The sequence below is a fragment of the Sus scrofa genome, chromosome 13, assembly GCF_054392235.1.
Source record: "Sus scrofa isolate SSC_HxYL_T2T_F1_AM1 chromosome 13, Sscrofa_HxYL_maternal_Yorkshire_Landrace_v2.0, whole genome shotgun sequence".
In the NCBI taxonomy this organism is placed as follows: domain Eukaryota; kingdom Metazoa; phylum Chordata; class Mammalia; order Artiodactyla; family Suidae; genus Sus; species Sus scrofa.
The window spans coordinates 82932416-82955260 of NC_139395.1; the positions used below are offsets into that span (position 1 = coordinate 82932416).

Below are 22845 nucleotides of genomic sequence, written 5' to 3' on the forward strand. Positions count from 1 at the left end.
TCATTCACCCTATAATCAAAATTTGTCACTCCTTTCTTTGTCCAATAACACAGAAAATCATATATGTAGAATGTGTGGGACCTTATCTGTTTTAAATTAACAATATCTTTGAAGTTTAAGTATTCTAACTTTGAAAGAGCATAAGACATTTTTATTTTTAATTGTGGTAAATAATATAAAAATAATATAAAATTTATCACCTTAACCATTTTTAAAGTACAGTTTAGTGTGTTAAATACATTCACATTGTTGTACATCCAACCTCCAGAACTCTTTTTGTCTTGCAAAACTGAATCTCTATTCATCAAACAACAAATCCACATTGAATGCAGGGAATTGTAAAGAGATCTTTACCATGTATGGTATGATAAAAGAAAAGAACTTATATTTTTATTTTTTGCTTTTTAAGGCTGCACCTGTGGCACATGGAAATTCCCAGGCTCGGGGTTGAATCAGAGCTACAGCTTTCAGCCTATGTCATAGCCCCAGCAATGCCAGATCTGAGCTGTGTCTGAGACCTACAGCACAGCTCATGGCAGTGTGGGATCCCCAACCCACTGAGAGGCAAGGATCAAACCTGAATTCTCATGAATACTGGTTGGATTCATTTCTGCTCTGCCACAATGGGAACTCCAAAAGAATTTTTAAAGTATATATGTCTTAACTGAAAAGAAACTGAAAATTTTAATTTCAAGAGTTGGAGAGTTACTTAAAGGTGTTGGTTGTCTTTACTCTCTTGTGTAAATAAAAACTATATTTTGGAGTTCCCGTCGTGGCACAGTGGTTAACGAATCCGACAAGGAACCATGAGGTTGCGGGTTTGATCCCTGCCCTTGATCAGTGGGTTAAGGATCCGGCGTTGCCATGAGCTGTGGTGTAGGTCGCAGATGCGACTTGGATCCCGAGTTGCTGTGGTTCTGGCGTAGGCTGGCGGCTACAGCTCTGATTAGGCTCCTAGCCTGGGAACCTCCATATGCCGCGAGAGCGGCCCAAGAAATAGCAAAAAGACAAAAAAAAAACAAACAAAAACTGTGTTTTTATTACAAAAATCATACTTCCTAGGAAGCCATTTAAAAATAGAAATAGAAATTATTGTGCTCAATTGTTCTATATTACAAAATTTTACCTTAAAAATAAAATAGAAAAGCATGCATAAAGTGAATATTTTAGATTACTAGCTAATTGTAAGATTTTATTTTTCTTTCTTTCTTTATTTTTATTGACCAAAGCTAATTTTTATTTATTTTATTTTTTTATATAATGATTTTTATTTTTTTCCATTATAGCTGGTTTACGGTGTTCTGTCAATTTTCTACTGTACAGCATGGTGACCCAGTTACACATACATGTATACATTCTTTTTTCTCACATATAAATTGTAAGATTTTAAAATATGAATTCTCTTTTAAAATTTTTTAAATAATTCCATATTTCATTAGTAGTGTGAAGAAATTAAAAAGATCTGCTCTGAAATCTATTTGCATGGGCTCAAATTCTGAATCCACCACTCAGTAGTGAACAAGTTAATCAGTTAATTGAACTTAGTTACAAGTTAATTAGTCTTGACAAGTTAATCAGTCTCTCTGTGCCTTAGTTATCTATGAGATCAGGAGATAATCCTAACTGGTTTATGTGATTGATATGAGGATTAACTGAATAAGGTGTATAAAATCAGCATAGTAACTAGTGCTTACTAAGTACTTAATAAATATAAGCTATTACCAATTTTACTGTAGTTGCTATAACTTGGTGCTTAGACTCTGGGATAAATAATCCTCCGTGCTTCTGTTAAGACTAATTTATTTGTATTTGTTGTGCCAGAGCTAGGTGAGGTCTGTAAGTCTTTCCTTCTCCTACCCTCTATCCAGTGCTTTGCATACTGCTATGAAAACAGTAGATAACTAATCTAATGAATCTTTGTTCAATGAGTAAGTAATGAGAATATTTTTAAAGGTTTATAGAATATATTTTGCTATAACAATACTGTATAATAAAGTCTTTTTCAAAGGACTGAATCCGAACTCCAAGGATAAAATTAAAAGTGTTTTCAGGCAAATCAGTTTGGGTTGATTTTTAAAACTACTTTTTGGGCTCGTTGAAGGTGAAGATCATGGATTCTCAGTGGCTCATTAGAGGTGGCTGAGAGGATGGAAAAATTAATTGAGGAGAAAAGGGCCAGCACAGTACCATCTATTTTTGTGCTTCTATACTAAGGCATGAGCTTCTATCCAGATCCACTCTGAACTAAACTTGGTGTAACAAAAAGAGCACTGTTGAGACAAGATCAGGGTTCCCACAGAGTTCCCACTTCATGACCTTGGGCCACTTTTATCCTTTAAGCTTCAGGGTTTTTTGTTTGTTTGTTTGTTTGTTTGTTTGTTTGTTTTTTCACTTGTAAAAATGAGAGTATCTGAGATCCATTTCTCCATCCGGAACATGCATGGTTCCATGTTGCTAAACTTGAGTGTATCTGGGAGCCTGTGGCATGTCTTTCCCAGGACAGTGCCAGGTCTTCTCCTAGCCTGCCAAAATTCAGTTGTTAGCGCCTATTCTGGTGAATAATATCTCCCCCCTGAATTGACGCCAGTTGGAAATTTGTAGAATGGAATGTGCCACCTGGGTTTGGATTTGGAAATCCAAAGTGTTATTGCCTTAAGGTGTAAGGACGTTTCTGCCCAGCCATGGTGGTAAGTAGGCTGATAATACCAGTCATGGCAGTTTGCAGTCGGACTGGGAAAAGAGGGTCAAGTCTCCTCTGCTAATGAGAGCAGAATAAGGGGAGATCTTTTCTTATTTCATTCCAGCAGTGTGCTGTGTGAACTCTGCCTTGGTGATTGAGTATCACAGACAGAATTGGTGCATCAGTAAAGTGATAAAAAATAAAAATTTCTTATGCTTCTGTAATGCTTAGCTGTTTATATTCTTTATCATACTTGATCTCACAAGCACTTTAAATGGAAATCAAGTCCTTAGTCTCCACATCCTGTAATATCATATATGGATCTTGGTTGAATTCTACTGTTTCTCAAGTTTTGAAGAGTTGCCTTTCTTGCTCTAAGGGGGCATGATGGTGGAATGAACTTGAACTAGGTGTTTGAACTTGAACTCCCCGCTCTGGACCTTTGTTTTCTCATAAATAAAAGAACTTCAAGCAAAATTTTCCCTCTCAGAAGGCTGAGGGAATATTATGTTATTAACATCTCATATGAGAGTAAAGTCTATAAACACTTCGACAACTGGTATGTTGATTAGTACCTATAATAAAACATTAAGATCATGGATGGTCTAATCACACATTGGAGTAAATGACCATATTTCTGTCTACATTTATAAATGCCTGATCAGTGTTCAAACAATGAATCCATTTTGTTGAAACACTCTGCATTTCAAAGGACTCACACAGGCACATTGTTTAACCCAGTGATTTTTTTACACAGAAAGGGGAAAGAAAATGATCTAAAAATGTGTGAATGAGTGCTGTGCAAGATAATTTACATACTCATTGATTCTTTCAACAAACATTAATGGGTACCTAACATGTACCAGGCATTATAGTAAAGCTGGACATGGGTTTGATACAGCAGTTATCATAGTGACAAGGTCTCTGCTCTTATAGAACTTACATTTTGGTTGAAATGGATGAAAATAAACAAACAGTCAAGGAAATTTTAAAATAAAGAAATCTATGAAGATTATATGAAGAGAATGCTGGGAGAGATGGGGACCACATTAGCTCAGGTAGTCAGAAAATAAACATCACCAAGGAAGTAATGTTTAAGCTGACAAATGGTGAGAAAGAGCAGGTGCTGCAAAGGTTTGGGGTAAGGGTGTATCCAACAGCAAGGGCAAAAGCCCAGAAGAGATGGTGAGTTTAGCATGTTTGAGGAGTACATTAAAGGCAGTGTCATTTAAATCTAACAAACTTTAGAAGTATTATAGATGAAAATACGGAGAAGTAAAGAGCCCTAGTTGAGGTAGTAAGTTCATGACCTGAAATTTAAACCCAGGTTAGTCTGGCTCTAAAATCCATGCTTTTTCCACTGCTACAGGCAGTTGATTAAAATGCAAAGTTTATTAGTTAGCTTGGATAACTCCTTTCTATGTAACATGGTGGGGAAAGTTTGATTGTTGTCCCAGTCCACTTAAAAATCTAGATGCATTTATTCTTTGTAACATAATAACTAATGGAATCTAATTAGGTATTTAAAAGAACGTATATGATATGATATAATATGATATAACAGAGTAAGATTTATTCATGTACCTATAGTAGAAAACTTATTATTCCTTCACAGATGAACTCTCCCAAATGTTTATGGTAGAGATAGTACAATTTCCACAAAAATTCTTACTTTTCAACTCATTCCATGAAGCCAGCATTATTACTCTGACACCAAACCAGACAAAGACACCACAAGAATAGAAAACCAAAAACCAAAATCCCCAGTAAACAAAGTGGCAGTAATTCTTAACTGCATTTAAGCAAATTGGGCCCCATGATACATGAAAAGGACCATATATTATGACCCAATGGAGTTCATCCCAGGAACTAACCTTTCATGTATCATTTGAATATCAATCAGTGTAATTCACCATACCAGCAAGTGCCATAAGAAAAACAATATGGTATTCTTAATGAATACATCCAAAGCCTTTGAGATTACCTCCTCCCCGTTTTTTTCCTCTTCATTTTTTGTTTGTTTGTTTGTTTGTTTTTTCCTTTTTCTTTTTACGGCTGCACCTATGGCTAGGGGTCAAATCAGAGCTAAACCACAGCTACAGCTAGGCCCTACAGCAATGCCAGATCCTTAATCCACTGAGGGAGGCCAGGGATTTAACCTGCATCCCCACAAATACTATGTCGGGTTCTTAACCTGCTGAGCCACAGCAAGAATGTCTTTTTTCTTCTTTTCCTTCTCCTTTCCTTCTCCTCTTTTTCCTCCTTCTTCTCTTAGCAAATTTCAAGTTTACAATACAGTATTGTTAACTATCATTACCATGCTGTATATCAGATCTCCAAAACTCATTCATCTTGCATAACTGAAACTTTGGATTTTTTGACCAATACTTCTTTATTCCCCCCCCCCCGCCCCGTCCCCCACACACAGCTGACAACCACCATTCTATTCTCTGCTTCTGAGTTTGACTACATGAGACTCCACATATGAGATCATGCAGTATTAGTCTTTCTGTGTCTGCCTTATTTTTCTTAGCGTAATGTCTTCCAGGTTCATCCATGTTGTTGCAAGTGGCAGAATTTCCTTTTTTTTTTTTAAAGGCTGAATAATATTCCATCATATGTATATGCCATATTTTCTTTATCCATTTGTTTGTTCACCACTGGACATTTAGGTTGTTTCCATAGATTGGATATTTGTGAGAAAAGGGTGATTTCTAAATGGACCAACACACAGAAGCAGTATTTTGATAAGAGGTGGTTGATAAACAGTGTCTGAATGGCAGATTGACATAGTAGTACCACTCAGTGTCTGAATTCAGTGTCTGAATGATAGTAGGACAAGGCTTCTGCTTGTGCTTGTGCAGCTTGTTCACTGCACAGGGGCATTTGACTGAGGAGACGAGCAGGGGTGAAACGCAGCCCCACATTCTACCTGCCATGCCAAGTACCCTGGTGCAGGAATGTCCCCATGGAGGAAGAAATGCCTTTTTCTAATTCACACAGACTGCAGCAGTCTTGCAGGAGGGAAATGGTGGGAGATAAGTTTAGAATAGAAGGTTAGGGCCAGGTCATTGAGGATGTTTCTGTGTATCTAGAGACGAATAGCTTTTATGGTAGGGTGGTGGTGTTTGTGGGTATGACCCTACAATGGAATTAAACCTGGAGATTTGTCAGTGCTAGGATCCCCGTTTTTCTGGTGTAAAATAAATCCATATCTTTTGAAAATTATATTTGCTTGATATTTCTCCAAAGCAGACTTTAATGCTGACCTACTTTAGTCCAATATCAAAGCAGCCTGATTTAATTTTATAAGCCAGTCATGGAAAGAGAATCTGTCCCATGACTCCAAAGCATTCTGTTCTGTAGCTCCACTATAATTACAGACAAATGCATCTAATCTTCCCATCATGTGTTCTCCTGAGTTACAGGATTCTTTTTTTTTTCCTTGTGTTTGATAATCTTGTTATCTTGTGATACTGCATCACTTAATTATTCCCCGAAATAGAGATCTTCAGAAAATCTGCTCAGAAGAAGTGATTTGCTGTTCCCAGCTGAAATCACAGCTGGCATGTTTACTCAGAGATTAGTCATTTTCAGAACTTTAGATTGCTGTTTTTCTTAAGGGGTCTCATCTGCCATCTAGGTCTGTTGAAGTCCTTCTGCAGATAACTTGAGAGAATTTTATAATCTCCAGAGAAAGACTAAATAAGTATCCTCAGAGATCTACAAGTCCAGGGCTCTATCAGATTGGGCATGGCTACTCTTTCTGATATTAACCTCCAAATGTTTAGCTGTATTCATTTCAATAGCTCCATAAACATCTCCTGAGCATCTACTATCTGCCAAAGAGTAGGACAGGCACTGAGGATACAAAAATGAGTAGAGCACAATCCCCATCTAAAGAAATATACAGTCTCTAAAGCTGATCATCAGAAGTGCTGAAATAAGGGAGCTCCCTTCCTGACTCAGTGGTTAACGAATCTGACTAGCATCCATGAGGAGGAGGGTTTGATCCCTGGCCTCACTGAGTGGGTTGGGGATCCAGCATTGCCGTGAACTGCTGTGTGGGTTGCAGATGCGGCTCAGATCTGGCTTTGCTGTGGCTGTGGTGTAGGCCAGCAGCTACAGCTCCAATTCGACCCCTACCTGGGAACCTCCGCATGCCATGGGTGCAGCCCCAAAAAGACAAAAACAAAAACCTGCTGAAATATAATTTGACTAGCTCTGCCACTAACTGCTACTTTTAAGCAAGTCACTTAATTTATGAGCCTCGTTTTCCTATAAAACCAGTAACATTGAAATGCCATTCCTGTAAGGCATAAAATCTTGTGAGATTAATTTGGCTATCTAGGATGAATGATGTGTATAATAAACACAATCACTCAAGTTCTCTTTCCCTCCTTCACACCCTTCTATCCCCTTTGGATCTTTACCTTTATGGACTGAAGAAGACTCATTCTATCAGATTTTGCTAAAAATCAGAGCCTTTTCATTTTGTTCTGTTTTTCTGTGGGCCATTTCTACTTTCATCATGTCATTTGTGTTGAGGTATGCTGTATCACAAACATGAAAGTACTATGTCTTGTATGAGATGAGGTCAGAGTATAGGAAACCCTTTATGTTGAATTTCCAATAAACTTTCTGATGATAACCAACATTTTTTTTTTTTTTTTGCTTTTCACTCTCTTAACCTTTTTGTGTTTTGTCTGTGACATCTCACAGGACTTAAGGAAACAATTTTCTGTCATTTCATGTTCTTTTCTGGATTGTAATTGAACACTCATGATACCCTGATAAAATCATTTCCCATTGAATATGTTTTCTTACACTTAGTCACATTAAAACTCCTCTGCCACTTTTCTGCCCACGTCCACATCTTCTTTCACTTTATCCCTAATCAACTTGGCATTTTAATCCCTGGAAAAGCTGAATGCCATCTGCAAACTTGGCAGTTTCCCCATGCATTCTCTTCCAGATCATTTATGTGAATGTTAACTAAGACACCATGCAGCTTGCTTTTTATCTTAGAAATAATTTAGTTACAGCGAATTTGATTTAACTACTTAATCACTGAATTAATAACATCAAGGACCAGCATGTTGCCTTTATCCAGAAAAGTGGTCACTTCTTCCTATTCTTTTTTTTCTTATTCCTAAACCAGTTACCCATAACAGACATTTCTCGGTGTACTAAAAGAAAGTTTTATGCTTCATGAATTAGATTTGAGTTAAGAACCCTTTTACCAATGTAAGGCCTACCTATATTAGGTCTCATTTTTGTCTTTGTTCCAGAACATCTGTAGGGGATGTCTTTGTATCACTCAATTAAAGCCATTTTTTTTTCTTTTTTATTTTAGGGCCATGCCCGAGGCATATGGAGATTCCCAGGCTAGGGGTCGAATCAGAGCTGTAGCTGCTGACCTACGCCATAGCCACAGCAATGCGGGATCCGAGCCGCATCTGCCACCTACACCACAGCTCAGGGCAATGCTGGATCCTTAACCCACTGAGCAAGGCCAGGGATCTAAGCTGCATCCTCATGGATGCTAGTCAGATTCGTTAACCATTGAGCCACTATGGGAACTCCTAAAGCCTATTTTTAATATCACTATCATTTCCCAGTTATCTTCAAAGTTTCTAGGCCTAACCAATCAAATGATCAATTGAGTTGCCTGATGGGTGTTATGCAGTAGCTACTGGTTTGCCATGTACTAGTAAACAGCAGTCCTTTAGTCTAGTTACAGCACCAGCTTCCCAAATGCTCTTGATTCCTGGTTGGCTCCCTCTACTCATTTCTATGTCCCAGACAAAGTGGTCTCTCAGATCTTAGGCACATCCGATTATGTCACCTTTCCACGTAAAATCTTTGACAATGTTTTGGGAAACAGTTGGGAAAATTTGATTATCAACTCAGTAAAGATACTTTAAATTATTATTAATTATTAAATAATAATAATTATTAAAGACTCATCACCCTAGGATAGGCAATCCATAAAGAGAAGTAAATTACATTCTTCCTCTCTGTCTCTCTCTCCCTTTCCATCCCTGACCCTGACCCAGCCTGTCTGTGCCTGTATTTTCCCCGCACCTATCTTCTCACTCTTCTCTCTTTAAATAAACACTTAATTGCCTCCCCCCCCCCAAAAAAAAGAGGGAGAAAGAGAGAGAAGTTAATTAGAAGTTACAGGGGCTAGGGGAAGGGAGGAATAGGTAGTTATTGCCTAATGGTTACATAGTTTCTGTTTTAGATAATGAAAAAGTTTTGGAAATAGTGTTGCTGGTTGCACAACATTGTGAATGTACTGAATGCCACTGAGTTGTACACTTGAAAATAGTTTAAATGGCAAATTTTGTTATATATTTGGCCACAATAAAAAAAAATTTTAAGCCATTGTAAGTTAGAGATATTACTTAAAATTTTACAAGAGAAATGACATGATATTTGGGATTTTCTTTAGCACACCCAATAGTCTCAACAACAGTGAGAATAATAAATGAAAAACATTTGCAAAATGTTGAAAACTATTGAGGATGTATTTTTTTCATAATAAAAGATTAAAAAAAGGTCTTTTGGAAGCTGTTATGTCCCACCTACTCAGCCTGACATTTGATATTCTTTGACAGTCTGTCCCTTCCCTTTCTCCGCTGCCTCAGCTCTGGCTTCTCAGTCTGTGTGACCTACTCCCAAGGCAGCTGGGCTGTGCAGTGCTCAGTGCTCAGGCAGCCTCTGTGCCTTGGCACTGGCCTTTCAATTCTGCTTTCTCCTTCTTCTGTGGCAAAGTCCCCCTCATTCTTTAAGACTCAGGTCTGTCTCTGGAGCCTTCCTGGACTTCTCCAGGCAGAGATTTCCCTTTTTTGGGTTCCTACAGTGTAGTGTCCACACTCCTAATGCATCTTATGCCTTATGTTCTGGGATTTTATTTATGTTTCTGCTCCCTGCTAACTTGTAACATTCATGAAGGCAGAGGAAACTTAGTTTGCACTTTAAATCTTTCCGAGCTCTATGAAATTTTGTTGCTATTATTTTAGTTGTGGGCATTAAATACTTTTTAAAGGAGAATATTGAGAGGTAGGACTGTGAATACTAGTTATAAATATCGAGTTAAAAAGGACCTTAGCAAATTACCCATAAGCATATTGGTCTCCTTTTCTGGACGTGTTTTCTCTGCTTGGCAACTACTACGTTTCCAGCATCTTCCACTGGGTATTTAGTAAATTATTGCTGAATTTACAGACAAATCACAGCCTTTCTTTCTACAGTTGGAAAAAAAGCCAACAATCTAGATTTGGGTGTGGGGACACACACTTTTTAGAAGCAATAGTTAATTTTCAGGCTTGGTTTGTCAGAGCAGCAAATAAGTACCTGGAGAGAATCACCCGTGCAGCGAAGTCGGCTCCATGGGTGAGCGAGCTGGGGCTACAGCCTGTCTGCAGCACACATCTTGCCAGGGGGTGGCGCCAGGCGCTCACAAACTCTCCCCAAGACTGGCAGGCCTGATTTTACCCTTTGAGTGCAGGGTGGGAAATAGGAATCCTCTACTATTTCTAGCTTCTTTTCTAACTTCTTGATGCCTACAGATGCTTGGCTGAAAGAATAGGAGTTATAGGCAATAATATCTAGAAACTAGGGAACCTTGTTAGAGATAAATGTCCAGACCAGTGCTAGGTATTTACTGGGAACACTGTTGGTGCTTTTATCTTCTAGCTTGAGGTTCTGATTCTTGTGCAAGCCTCAGGCACCCAGGGAAGATCTACACTCTGTGCTGTTTATAGGTCTTTTAGTTTGGATATAGATTGAGAACAGATTTTCATGTGGGGAAGAAGAGAAAAAAAAAAAACAAAAACCATGACACCCTGGGCCATGCACATGCAAGAAGGAAGAAGACGGCTCAGTCCTGAGGGCAGCCTCTTCTGATTTTCTACATGTGTTCAGCCACAACCATCACTCCTAACATTTCCAGTCAATAAGCAAAGCCTGATTGTGAATAAGTACACAGTTTGAGGAACGGTTGGAAATTTATAGATTTGATGATCATATTTGTACAGTCCTTAGACCATATAATATGACAACAGGACATAATATTTAAAATCCAAAATGTTGGAAAATCCAGGACTCTCATATGGGTGGTTCTTGCTCCGAAGTATTGTTACATAATCCATTGGTCTGAGGCTAGGGTGGGGGAAGGGTATCACAGATTTTTTTTTTAGACAACTGAGTTTGTAAGGTGGTATCAGATGGTGATGCTATGAGCCAAATATTATGAGTAGACAAAAAATGGGATGAATGTTCAGAAGAGGAAGAAGCCACGCTGGCTGTGGTAATAGTAAAACAACGGTAATACCTGGTGTATAAATGTTTATTGCATTTTGCCAATAGTACTTCACATTTGCATAACATTTCAGAGTTTCCAATACACTTTCCTATCATTTGTTCTCATATGCCTTCATTAAGTCTTCACAACAACTTGAGAGTCAAGTATTATTAAATGAGATAAAATATATAAAATACTTAGGACAATGGTTAGTATGTAATGAATGTTTGCTATTATTATTAAAATCATTATTAGACATATTTTTTATATGAGAAAACTGAGGCTCAGAGAGGCTGTTACTTGCCCAAAGTCACGTAGCTGAGAAATGGTCAAACTAGGCCTGAACTCAGCTACCCTGGCTATTTCTAGACTTTTCTGCCTTTTCCGAAGCATGAAGAGGGAGTGTTTAAGCTGTGCTTACCAATATGGGCCAAGTTTTGAGGCAACCTTAGCAGAAAAATCTCTGATGAAGTCTCCTCAGCTTCATGAGCCCTAGTTGACTGGTGGATGGGAATTGCTGTGGGTAGTCTGTGCCTTGAGTCAGAAGAGTTAAATACAGAAGCCTCTACTCATTTTAGCAGTTAAGGGGAGATGGTTCATTGCCTGGTGGATCAAGGAAGCTGCAAGCCATTAAACTCACATAGATCCTCAGCTGCTAGTCTTATTAAGAAAATGTTACAATAGGGGGAAATTGACAACACAGGCACCATAGATATTTTTAGTCTGGGCTTCAAGGATGTACATCTTGGGATCTGTTTAGCTGTGAATTGGATTGATTTGACAAGATTGGCAGTCTCAAAGTCCTTACTAAGCACCTTCTCTGTGCCCAGCCTATGCAGGGGACTATGGGGGAGGTGGGGGTAACCAAGGGAAGTGAAGTAACTTTCTCAAGCTTTCAAACACTGGAAAATGATATAATCATTTTCTTGGATGGGGGGCAGTGTGCCAATATCAGTAAAAGCTATGTCTCTTCCTTGCACCAGCAATTTTGTAATAAACTATTTATCCTTCTGATGTACAATTTGGTATCTATAGTTGATAATACTGTATTGAAGAGTTCCCGTCGTGGCGCAGTGGTTAACAAATCTGATTAGGAACCATGAGGTTGTGGGTTCGGTCCCTAGCCTTGCTCAGTGGGTTAAGGATCTGGCGTTGCCATGAGCTATGGTATAGGTTGCAGACGTGGCTTGTATCCAACGTTGCTGTGGCTCTGGGAACCTCCATATGCCATAGGAATGGCCCTAGCAAAGGCAAAAGGACAAAAAAAAAAAAAAATACTGTATTGAATGCTTGAAATTTGTTAAGAGAGTAACATATACACACACACAAGGTACTAATGTGAGGCGATGGGTATGTTTATTAATCTGATTGTGGTTATGCTATTTCACAAAATATACATATATCATCATGGTGTACACTTTAAATATTTTAATTTTATTTGTCAATTATACTTTAGTAAAGTTGGAAAAAATAATTTATCTTATGGATATATTCTTAAATGTAAGCCATTGCAGCTCTGTTTATAATAGCAAAAATAATCCCCAAACTGGAAATCTAAATGCTCACCAGTAAATATTGGTTAAATTACTGTATGACCTTCAAATGGAATTTCATGCAACTGTTTAAAAAAAGAAGCCTGTCAGTATATGCTGAAAGCATATCACTAAGATGTAATTTTTTTTTGACTGTACCTGTGGGATGTGGAAGTTCCCAGGCCAGGGATTGTGGCCTGTACCACAGCTGCTACAGCCAGATCCTTAACCCACTGCACCACAAGGGAACTTCCTAAGATGTATTTTTTTAATTGAATGATAGCTGACTTAGAGTATTATATTAGTTTCATGCATACAACATAGTAGTTTGATATTTTTATATATTATTCTCTATACAAAGTTATTATAAAATAAAATATTAAATGGAAAGATATCCTGTGTTCATGGATTGGAAGAATTAATGTGTTAAAATGTTGATACTATCCAAAGGACTGATAGGTTTTTAAGTGCAATAAAAAATTAAGGTTTGAAAAAGAAGAGAAGCTTCCTGTCATGGCTCAGTGGTCATGAACCTGACTAATATCCATAATATCCATGAGGATGCAGGTTCGATCCCTGGCCTCTCTCAGTGGGTTAAGGATCTGGCGTTGCCATGAGCTGTGGTGTAGGTTGCAGACATGACTCAGATCCCATGTTGCTGTGGCTGTGGTGTAGGCTGGCATCTGTAGCTCCAATTCGACCCCAGCCTGGAAACTTCCATATGCCTTGAATGTGGCCCTAAAAAGACCAAAAAAAAAAAAAAAAAAAGAACTTATATAGTATGATGCCATATGTATGTTTGAGGCATATATGTATGCAGATATATATGCATGCATTTTCCCCGCACTGGAAGGATATACTTACAACTGGTAATGGGGAGTATATGTGATGAGCAAGGAATGGAAAAGGAGAAACTTATTTTTCATTTTATCCTCTTAAGTGCTTGTGAATATAGATCGGTTTAACCATGTGACATACTTTTTTTTTTTTTTTGAAAAATGTGAGCCACTTGCAACATAGCCAAAAAAGTGTACAGCCAGGAAACCCACCCAGACTGTGCATCCAGAACCCCTCTGGCTTCTAGCACACAGCCCCTAACAGTGCTTTCTTAGAATTGGGAGATAATTCTGTCACTTGCTTGTGAGTTACACAGTTTTTCATGAAAATACCTGGGATAATGTGCTCATTCTCCAAAAGAAGGCTCTGTGCCCCATCACCTGCTATCTCGTCTCCTTTTTTATAAGATTTCGGCTCAGTCAAGAGAGGCCAGTAACCCAGAGCTGGGAAACACAAAATAAGATTTCCAACAGGACAAATTACCTTAAGGAAAAGGCATTAAGATCATTGGAGAGATGGGGGTGGGGAAAAGGCATGAAAACAGTATCATTAGCCAACTTGGTCAACAAGCAGGTGCAGGAAGTGGCAGATAAAACACAGCCAGAATTTATAAATATACTTCAACATCAGTGTTCAAAACCCACAAACTAAATGAGTGAATTTAAAAACTTGGCAGCACCTAAGCACCTAGATATAAACTCTTAGTTCTAAACTTAACTCCTATGAACTTTTCTGTGATTTGAGTGTACTCTTTAGCTGCTCTGGGTTTGTTTCTCCATTGGTCAGATGGACAGTACTGTGTGTTGTGGCTGCTTCACTGAATTATAAGGAGCAAGTAAGGCAAGGAATGTGCTTTAAAAATGCAAGGCGTTTTTATATAGAATGAGAGGTTATTGCTAATGTCTTTGAGACTTACCTCACAGAAGGAGAGCTATCTTGAGACAGGAAGATGGAAGGAAGCATCAGGAAGCATTGCTGGTAACAAGGTAGACACACAGTCACCAGTGTAAGGACGGAACCTCATCGGATCATTTCCTCCATGTACTTCTGTTTATAGTCGTGGACAGAGCCCTGCAGAGTCCTGAAGATCTGCAGAGCCATGATAGTGCCATGCAGAGATTGTTATTTAAACTCATAATACGATGCAACAGTAAAAAGGATGGGGTACACTGCAGCGCCCTTGCCTGAGGGGCTTGCTGAGCCGTGAACATTGAACAAGGTCCTGGAAGCAAGCTGATGAAGCTTAGTAAGGAACTGGGGCAGAGGTGGGGGGATGGACCTCAGTGATTCAACTGCAGGATGGCTGAGTGCCTCTGAGGAGCAATTTGAGGGTAGCCAGGGACTTTGGATAGGACAAATGACAATTTCCTAGAACAGACTGTTCCAGGACAGAGAGAGGAAAGGAAGTAGCCTGGCCTCATCCCGGGTAGTTCGTAGGAAGTATGTATAGTGGAACGAGTGCTCACCACATCCAGTCCCTTTTGAGGGGAAGAAGGAAAATGGGAAAAGAAACATACAATGCAGCATACATGACAAGTCAGTTTTTGTAATGGTGGGAATGAAGACAGAGAGAATGGATGAGTGGAGGGAGACAGGGCTGTGCAGCATCAATGGCAGTGGACTCAGACTTGGGTGAATATTGGCTCTGTCGCTGACTTGCCAGGTGACCTTGAATATGCCATTTTCTTCCTCTTAGTTTCCTCATCTCAAAAATGAATACTTTTCTCCCTATCTCATAAGTTGTTTTAAGGATAAATGAGATGCTTTTGAAAGCAACTAGCACATAATTCCTAAAACATAATGTCCAATAAATGTTAATTTATCCCTTTGTTTTGGAGGAGGGCTTTTAAAAACCTCCAGTGAAACATGCTGTTTGAGGACCCATCATGGCTCAGCAGTAACAAACCCAACTAGTATCCATGAGGACACTGGTTCGATCCCTGGCCTCGCTCAGCGTGTTAGGGATCTGATGTTGCTGTGAGCTGTGGTGTAGGTCACAGACACAACTTGGCTCCCACATTGTTGTGGCTGTGTTGTAGGCCAGCAGCTACAGCTCCAATTCAACCCCTAGCCTGGGAACTTCCATATGCCTCGAGTGCGGCCCTAAAAAGGGAAAAAAAGAAACATGCTATGTGAAATTTCAACCACTGGGAAAGCAAGCCCAACATAGCTAATAGGTATGTGTGGAAAGGCCCTTTTTACAGATGAAGAATCAACCTAAATAGACAGATAAACTCTTACGGGGGAGTTTCCACTGCGGCAGAGCAGGTTAAGGATGCAAGTTGTCTCTGCGGCAGCACAGGTTCGATCCCTGGCTCAGTGCAAGAGTGTTAAGGATCTGGCACTGCCAAGTAGCATAGGTCACACCTGTGCCTTGGATTCAGTCCCTGGCCCGGAAACTTCCACATGCCACAGATGCAGCAAATGAAAGAAAGAGAATTCTATGGGAGGGAGGGTAGTGAAGGTCAAAATAGCAATGGATATAAATATAAGCATAAATATAGTCTACTTACCAGCAGCTATAATGTGAGGTTCCTCCAGATCTGTGACAAAATGGGAACTATCTCAGCTTGACTCATTCTCTCGACTGCCTAGAAATACAGGATAGGTTTTGTGTTCAATTATAGTAGCTTTCCTCAGCTCCCCATCCTCTTTTTTTCTGGTATAATTAACTCTCCTTCATTCATTGATTGTTGGTTATATTTACTTTTTAAATTATTAGTTGCCTCAAGTCTTTTTTGGAAGTATGAGTATGAAGTGGTAAAATGATAACAGTTTCTTTAGAAACTAAAATTCCAAGGGTGGAAACCAACTAGAAGATCAGAGTGAAAAAGATAAGGAAACTGTAGAGATGTATAAAATTGACCTAGTCTTTACTAACATTAGGGAAATTCCTACTTCTAGACTTCTTTTGCAGCCGAAAGGCCAAGGATGTTATCATAAAATCACAAAACCTGAGAGTGAAAGGCCTTTTGGTTTCTTTTATGGGTGAGCAAGTTGAGCAAAGTGGGGAGGTAGTGGTTTGCTTGAGGCTTTCTTATGGTGACCCGATAGCAGACTTAGTTAGACTCTAACCCTTACCCTGGTCTCTTGACTCTCATTCTGGGGTTCTGTCTGCTGTAGTTCTCTTCTTGGTGAGAGTGGCTTTCTGACCTCAAACACCTATACAAAATTAATTTGTATGCTTTTTTTTTTTTTCCTCTTTCCAGGGCCAAGTGCTTTCGGGGCAAAAAAGTCCTTGGAGATTATGACATCAAAGTGGAACAGGTAACCAGTCTGGAGCCCAGGTTGCATCTGCATCACCCTTGTTCCCTCTGGACATTCCAGAGTGAGCCATCTAGTTCTGCCAAGCAGAGAACAATGTCCATCACTAGCTTCCAGGCTCTCTATCTCCTTCCCCGACCCTTTCCAGTAATTCTGTCTGTGAGACTAAGGGCTGCATCTTTCAGCTGCTCTGACTTCTTTTCATGGTTCTAGTGTCTGTAGAGAGGCAAGCAGTGTGACTCTTTGCGTTCTTTGGGGGCGCAGGGTTCTCGGGCAGAGGGACACTTGAGAGGAGTGTCTTCCTGAAGCATGGCCACACCTCTGTATTGCTGGTGGCATGGTCTTCCTGGGTAGACGCACATTTGCCATTCAGGTGTGTGGCCTCTAGCAGTGCCTCATCTGGGCCTGAAGCTACCAACACTTCAGAGAGAACTTAGAAAAGAACACCTCCTGTTTTTAATGCAGTTAAGTCCTGAAAGGCTCATTTTTTATCTTTCTCTATCCTTTGCTTCATGATAAATAGAAATTAGGTCTATTGGAGTGGAGAGGGGAGTGTCCATTTTAAGCAATGCATGTATTTTCTATGTAATGATCACAGTTACTCATCATTCCTTACACACTGTGCTGTCATTTACAAAGTACTTTTCCTATCCATCGTTACATTCAGTTCTTAAAATAACTTGTTAGATAGGCAAGGTTGATAAAAAATTATTCCCATTTTAGAGATGAGAGAAACTGTGTGCCTTAGTGAGAACAAGTGACTTACCTAATATCCTATGCATTTAGCTGGGGTCAGAGCAGAACTAAAATCCAGTTGCCTAAAACTAAAACTTGGTGCTTTTATGTTGAAACTGATGAAGGGCATGTTTGCCCCAGTTTGCATTCCTGCTCCGTAGAGAGGCAGCACAATGGATGCTGAGCTGGGCGTCGGAAGACCTGAGTTTTATTCTTGTCTCTGCCAACAATAAGTTTTGTTTGTCCAGAAAAGTCGTTTAACTGCTCCTTTAGTAAATAGGAATAATTATCTCTGTCCCTCCTGCCTCACGGAGTAGCTCTGAGAGCTAGATGACATCAGGTTTTGAACATGCTTTGAAAACTATAAATAAATGTTTGGTGGGAGGGATGCTGCTGCTGTTCTGTGAAGGACCTGGCAGAGTCAGTAGGAATAAACCCCTACTGTTATCTTTATTTTTTATGGTAGTAAAAAATATATGACATGAAATCTACCTTCTTAATCTTGTCCTGGTATTTTTCAGGCAGAATTTTCAGAGCTCAACCTGGTGGCCCATGCAGATGGGACCTATGCTGTGGATATGCAGGTGCTCCGGAATGGCACAAAGGTTGTCCGGTAAGGTCCTTTCTGTCCTCAGGGTCTCCAGAGTTACCATCTCTGGCTTGCAGAGGTAGTTTCACAGTCAAGTCTTGGAGTTGGATAGCATTGCTCTGTGTAGCATACAGAACTTGATGATGTGTGCTGGACAGAAGTGGTAGAAGAAGGCAAAGAGTGGTAGAGACCTGGATTCCAGTCAGAGGTGTTCCAGGACTCCAGTCTCGCCTCAGCCAGTGCAGTTGTGCTTTTATATCCAAATATATTTCTCCTGGAAAACAGGATTCCATTGGCTTAAAAATTTTTTTGAAAACATTTGCTCTAGTTTAGCCTCCCATTTTACATTAATTTGCTTAGATTCACTCAGTGAGTTGGTAGCAGAGCCCTGTGTTCTAGAATTCTCTTAACTCCCAGCCCAGTGTTCCTTCTATATTCCAAATTCCTGGGAACTAATAAGTCTGATAGGAAAGCCTGGTATTGTGGGTGGAAGAAAAATTGCAATTATAAAGCACTTACATGCCAGGTGGGGGTGCTGGCTGGTTTATAAACATTGTTAAATGCAGTACAAGAATTCTGTGAAGGAGGTGATGAGGATTCCAGATGAAGGAAAATGATTGCCACAGTGTTATTCTTCCCAGGGGCTCAGCGTGGCTTCAGGTTTTCAGACAGTAGAGTCTTGCTCCAGGAAGAGTCTTCACTTCACCCTTTTCTCTACCTTAATCTGCAGTACACTGACACGGGGGCCTCCACTGTCCAACAGGACCTGGGTTCATGACAGGGAAGGCAGAGCTCAGGTGTCTGGAGCCTAATTTCAGGAAATGTGAGTTCTGCCATCCTGGAGATGGAGGTGGACAGAAAAAGAGATGTCTGTGCAGATGGGGAAGCAGCTCAGGGAGCTCCCACTGGAGAGAGTGGCAGACTCCTCCCACTGCAGATAGAATGAGTCATAGGGATGCCTGACACAGGCAGGTGGTGACCGAAGGGCCCATATCGGGGTACTGGGAGGGATCTGGCAAAAATAAGGCAGACCCTTCCAGAAACCAGCATAGGAACTCAGGAGCTGACCGCAAGTCCAGAGCTCAGCTCCTATAGCTGGGTTATAAGGTTTGGTCTCAGGCATACAGCTGGGGCCATTTTCCCACAACTAGAGCTCAGCTCCTATAGCTGGGTTATAAGGTTTGGTCTCAGGCATACAGCTGGGGCCATTTTCCCAGAACTAGAGCACAGGTAGGTCAGAGAACATGCCATACTGACTTGATGCTAAGTCCTGAGTGACCAAAGAGGGGTCCTTCTCCCCCCACTTTAAAAGCCTGAGCCTGGGCAGGGCTGGGGCTGTAGGTAGGGATTGGATGGATGCCTGGAGAGAGAACCAGGTAGGGCATTGCACATGTGTGAATGGCCTGTAGCCTTGAGGGCAGATGCTGCCACAGAATTGACTCTCTGGAAAGAGAGTGGGGGTAGGGGTCCTCCAGAGTCAGGGCATGAAGATGGGGTCCTTGGTTCTGTGGAGCAGCTGTGACTGGGAGCATTACTGGCTAGAGGTGAAATGCAGGGAGCCTTCCCATGCTTGGAAACACTTGGTACTCTCAGCACTTTCTGTAGCTGTTGCTCAACCTCAGTTCTATGAAAAATATTTGCACCTCTCCTGGGCATCCTCTTTGGAGGAATAACATGGGGAAATCTGGCATCTGTTCTCAGACAGCCTGGACTCTTCTGGGGGCCTGATGAGGGCATTGCCTGTTTTTAAGGAGCACCTTTTAAGGAGTGAGATTAGGGATCTACGTGGCAGGCAGTGACATCAGCCAAGTATGTTGTCTTTAAAGTCTGCTGGGAACCCCTTGGAGTACCAATTCTGGAGCCACAAGAGCTTCAGCTCTCACACTGCCCCGAAGGGATGGGGAGAATTCTTGTTCATTTAAGTTATGAGGGTCTAAAAGTATTTCTTCTCTCCTGAGGGCCTTTGCACATTTAGGAAAAGGCAGTGCCTGGAGTTCCCGCTGTGGCATAGTGGGAATCAGTGGCGTCTCTACAGTGCCAGGATGCAGGTTTGATCCCCAGCCAGGCACAGTGGGTTAAAGGATCTGGCATTGCTGAAGTTGCATTGTAGGTCACAACTGCACCTTAGATCTGATCCTGGCCCAGGAACTCCATGTGCTGCAGGGCAGCCAAAAAAGAAAAAAAAAAAAAAAATGAAGATCAAACTTAATCAAAAAAAGAAAGAAAGAAAAAGCCAGTGCTTAACCCAGAGAAATAAGAGAATGTCAGGAATCTTTTCTTCAAATCTCCTTTGAGAAATGCCATACATAGTACTTCATTTCTTAGCCCATAAAAGAATCATAAAGATAAAATGAGGGGCTTGGTCCAGGTAGCCCTTAAGACTTTTCTCTGTTTTGGGCTTTGAAAATGGGAGACACAAGATCATGTATGACATGACATACTGGTTGATGGCAGACTGACTTCTGCATTCTCACCAGGTCCTTCCGGCCAGACTTTGTGCTCATCCGGCAGCATGCATTTGGCATGGCAGAGAATGAGGACTTCCGCCACCTGATCATTGGCATGCAGTATGCAGGCCTCCCCAGCATCAACTCATTGGAATCCATTTACAACTTCTGTGACAAGCCGTGGGTGGTGAGTGAGGTCCCTATTCCCCAGGTAAAAGGGTGGAACCCAGGTCCTCTTTCTCCCAGAATCCCAGAGGCAAGACTGGCAATCCAGAGGCAGTAAGGCCAGATGAGAGGATGTGGGAGGAGCTTCAGATGGGCCATGGGTCCAGTAGGCTCTCACTATAGAGCATCATCACAGGCTGGACTGCCCTTGCAGCAGGCTGGACCTTTGGCCTCACAGCAAAGTCTCACAAAGATTCTGTGAAGAAGCCCTTATAGACTTAGAGGTTCTTGCCTTAGCCATAGGATACAGCAGTATAAATACCTGTTTCTTGGCTCTGAAAGGTCTAATCATTAGAAAGGCCTGAGGCCAGTAGGGACCAGGGGGATAGTCCATCTCAAAGGGATTTTAGTGTTAGAGTCCTACCAAGTGTTTAGCAACTTTATATTGGGTTCATCCACACACATATCAATCAGACACTTATATGCTCTGTAAGTGCCCCTTCATGGTAGAGATGTGCATATTAAAGAAGGAAGGTAAGGAGCATAAAACTACTCACTGCATGCTGCCAGCTTCTGAGATTTTCCTACATTAATTTCATTTAATCCTCATAATAACCTTACAAGGAAGATATTATCATCATTATTATTACTTTTTACAGAGAAATGAGACCCAGATAGGATTAAGTAACTTCCCAAGTTATAGAGCCAGGGTTTCTCTAGATCGCATGTTCACATAAATTGGGTTGCCATGTGAGGAAGAAGCTACTTTGGTATTCCCGTCCTTGGCCAATCTGGAAATTGTGGAGGCCATGGAAACTTTTGAGTGGAGACAAGAATGGAGCTGGGAGGGAAAGCAGCCTGTAACAGTCCTGGGCTGCTCTGGCCTCCCTCTGACAGCTGAGGGGTCAACTTCTGTAACTTTGCTGCTCTGGTCCTCTTGGAAGGAAACACCTGCCCCTAATCACATCCTCCCTCCTCTTGTTTTTCAAAAATCTTTTCAACTATTGCATCCTAGCTTGCCAAGGGTCTTGGCACTGGTGGCCGATTGTGATGTTCCCAGACCCTAAGCCTTTATACCATTCAGGAGCTGAAGGGAATGCTTTTTATTTTATTTTTGCTTTTTCGGGCCACACCCGTGGCATATGGAGGTTCCCAGGCTAGGGGTCCAATCAGAGCTATAGCGGCCGGCCTGCACCACAGCAGCTCGGGATTCAAGCTGCATCTCTGACCTGCACCACAGCTCATGGCAACATCAGATCCTTAACACGCTGAGTGAGGCCAGGGATCAAACCCTCAACCTCATGGATACTAGTTGGATTCATTTCTGCTGCGCCACAATGGGAACTCCTGAAGGGAGTGCTTTTTAACCCAATGGACCCATCACCTCTGCACTTGATCTTTTTTTCCACACCTTAACTCAGTTTCCCTGTTCCTTTGGAAGCAAGGAGAGCTACAGTGTGAGAGAAAGACCAAAGAGCAAGGAGTCAGAAGATCTGGGAGCTGCTGTAGTTGAGGAGGGACTGCCCTTTGTTCAGCTTTTCCTTCTGTCTGGCCCAAGGATCTGGAGTCCTAGAGTTTTGCATTTCAGGCTCCAAGAGCTGTGTGATTTGAATGAGTTGTTGATCACAAAAAGTTTCTCCTTGGTCATGTGACCTTCCCTACTTCCCTAAACCTTTCCTCCCTCACCCCTTCAATGCCTGTCAGAATTTGGCTCCCTCATAGCCACATAAGGCAATTCTGCTATTCAGCTCTTTTCTGGGCCATCTCACTCATCAGCCTTCTGACTAAACATCTCTTTGCCCCAGTTTCTTTGTTTGTAAACTAGGAATAATCATAGTACCTGCCACAAGTTTGCTAGCCTGGTGTTACAGCCCACTAGTATTTGGGATCTGAAAGAAACTAATTCCCTGCTTTATGTTCCAAAATTGTGCCAGAGACCAGGCAGGGACAAATCAGAGAGCCTGTGCCTGGGGCTTTGCTCCTCCTGGGATCTGGGATCTGGTGAGGGTTCACATTCTCACCCATTCACAATCCCAGCACATTGCCGTTGGCATCACATGAGAACAGCAGGGCTCCCTGGCCAGACACCAAGTTCTCCCTTCATTTTCACTAAGCAGATGCCATGCTAATGGCATTTTGTATGTTATTCTCTGCCTGTTAATGGGAATGAACAAATTTGGTGACTGTGAGGGGAGGGTCCCTCTAAGATGGTGACTTTGGTTCGTATTTTCTAAATTTATTTATTGTGGCTGCTCTTGGTATGAGGAGAGGCCTAGGCTGGGTTG

General features: G+C 41.1%; 1 protein-coding gene and 1 long non-coding RNA gene across 3 annotated transcripts in view; one reads left to right on the forward strand and one right to left on the reverse strand.

The window, feature by feature from the left end:
- The window catches only part of LOC106505675 (uncharacterized), a 94824-nt gene extending 76602 nt beyond the window's left edge, over positions 1 to 18222 (reverse strand). Inside the window, exons 1-3 of one of the 2 annotated variants that reach the window (XR_014823844.1) lie at positions 17391 to 18222; positions 15874 to 15951; positions 12331 to 14449 (exon numbers count right to left, since the gene is read on the reverse strand). This is a non-coding gene — a long non-coding RNA (uncharacterized LOC106505675). Of the gene's footprint in view, positions 1 to 12330; positions 14450 to 15873; positions 15954 to 17390 lie in introns of those variants that run through there. The other variant, XR_014823843.1, reaches the window with a different exon arrangement.
- Positions 1 to 22845, forward strand: part of SYN2 (synapsin II) — a 175147-nt gene that overhangs the window by 110418 nt on the left and 41884 nt on the right. Inside the window, exons 2-4 of the mRNA XM_021069343.2 lie at positions 16570 to 16627; positions 17881 to 17972; positions 20426 to 20582. Of these exons, the coding sequence (XP_020925002.2) occupies positions 16570 to 16627; positions 17881 to 17972; positions 20426 to 20582 (307 nt within the window). The remainder of the gene's footprint in view (positions 1 to 16569; positions 16628 to 17880; positions 17973 to 20425; positions 20583 to 22845) is intronic.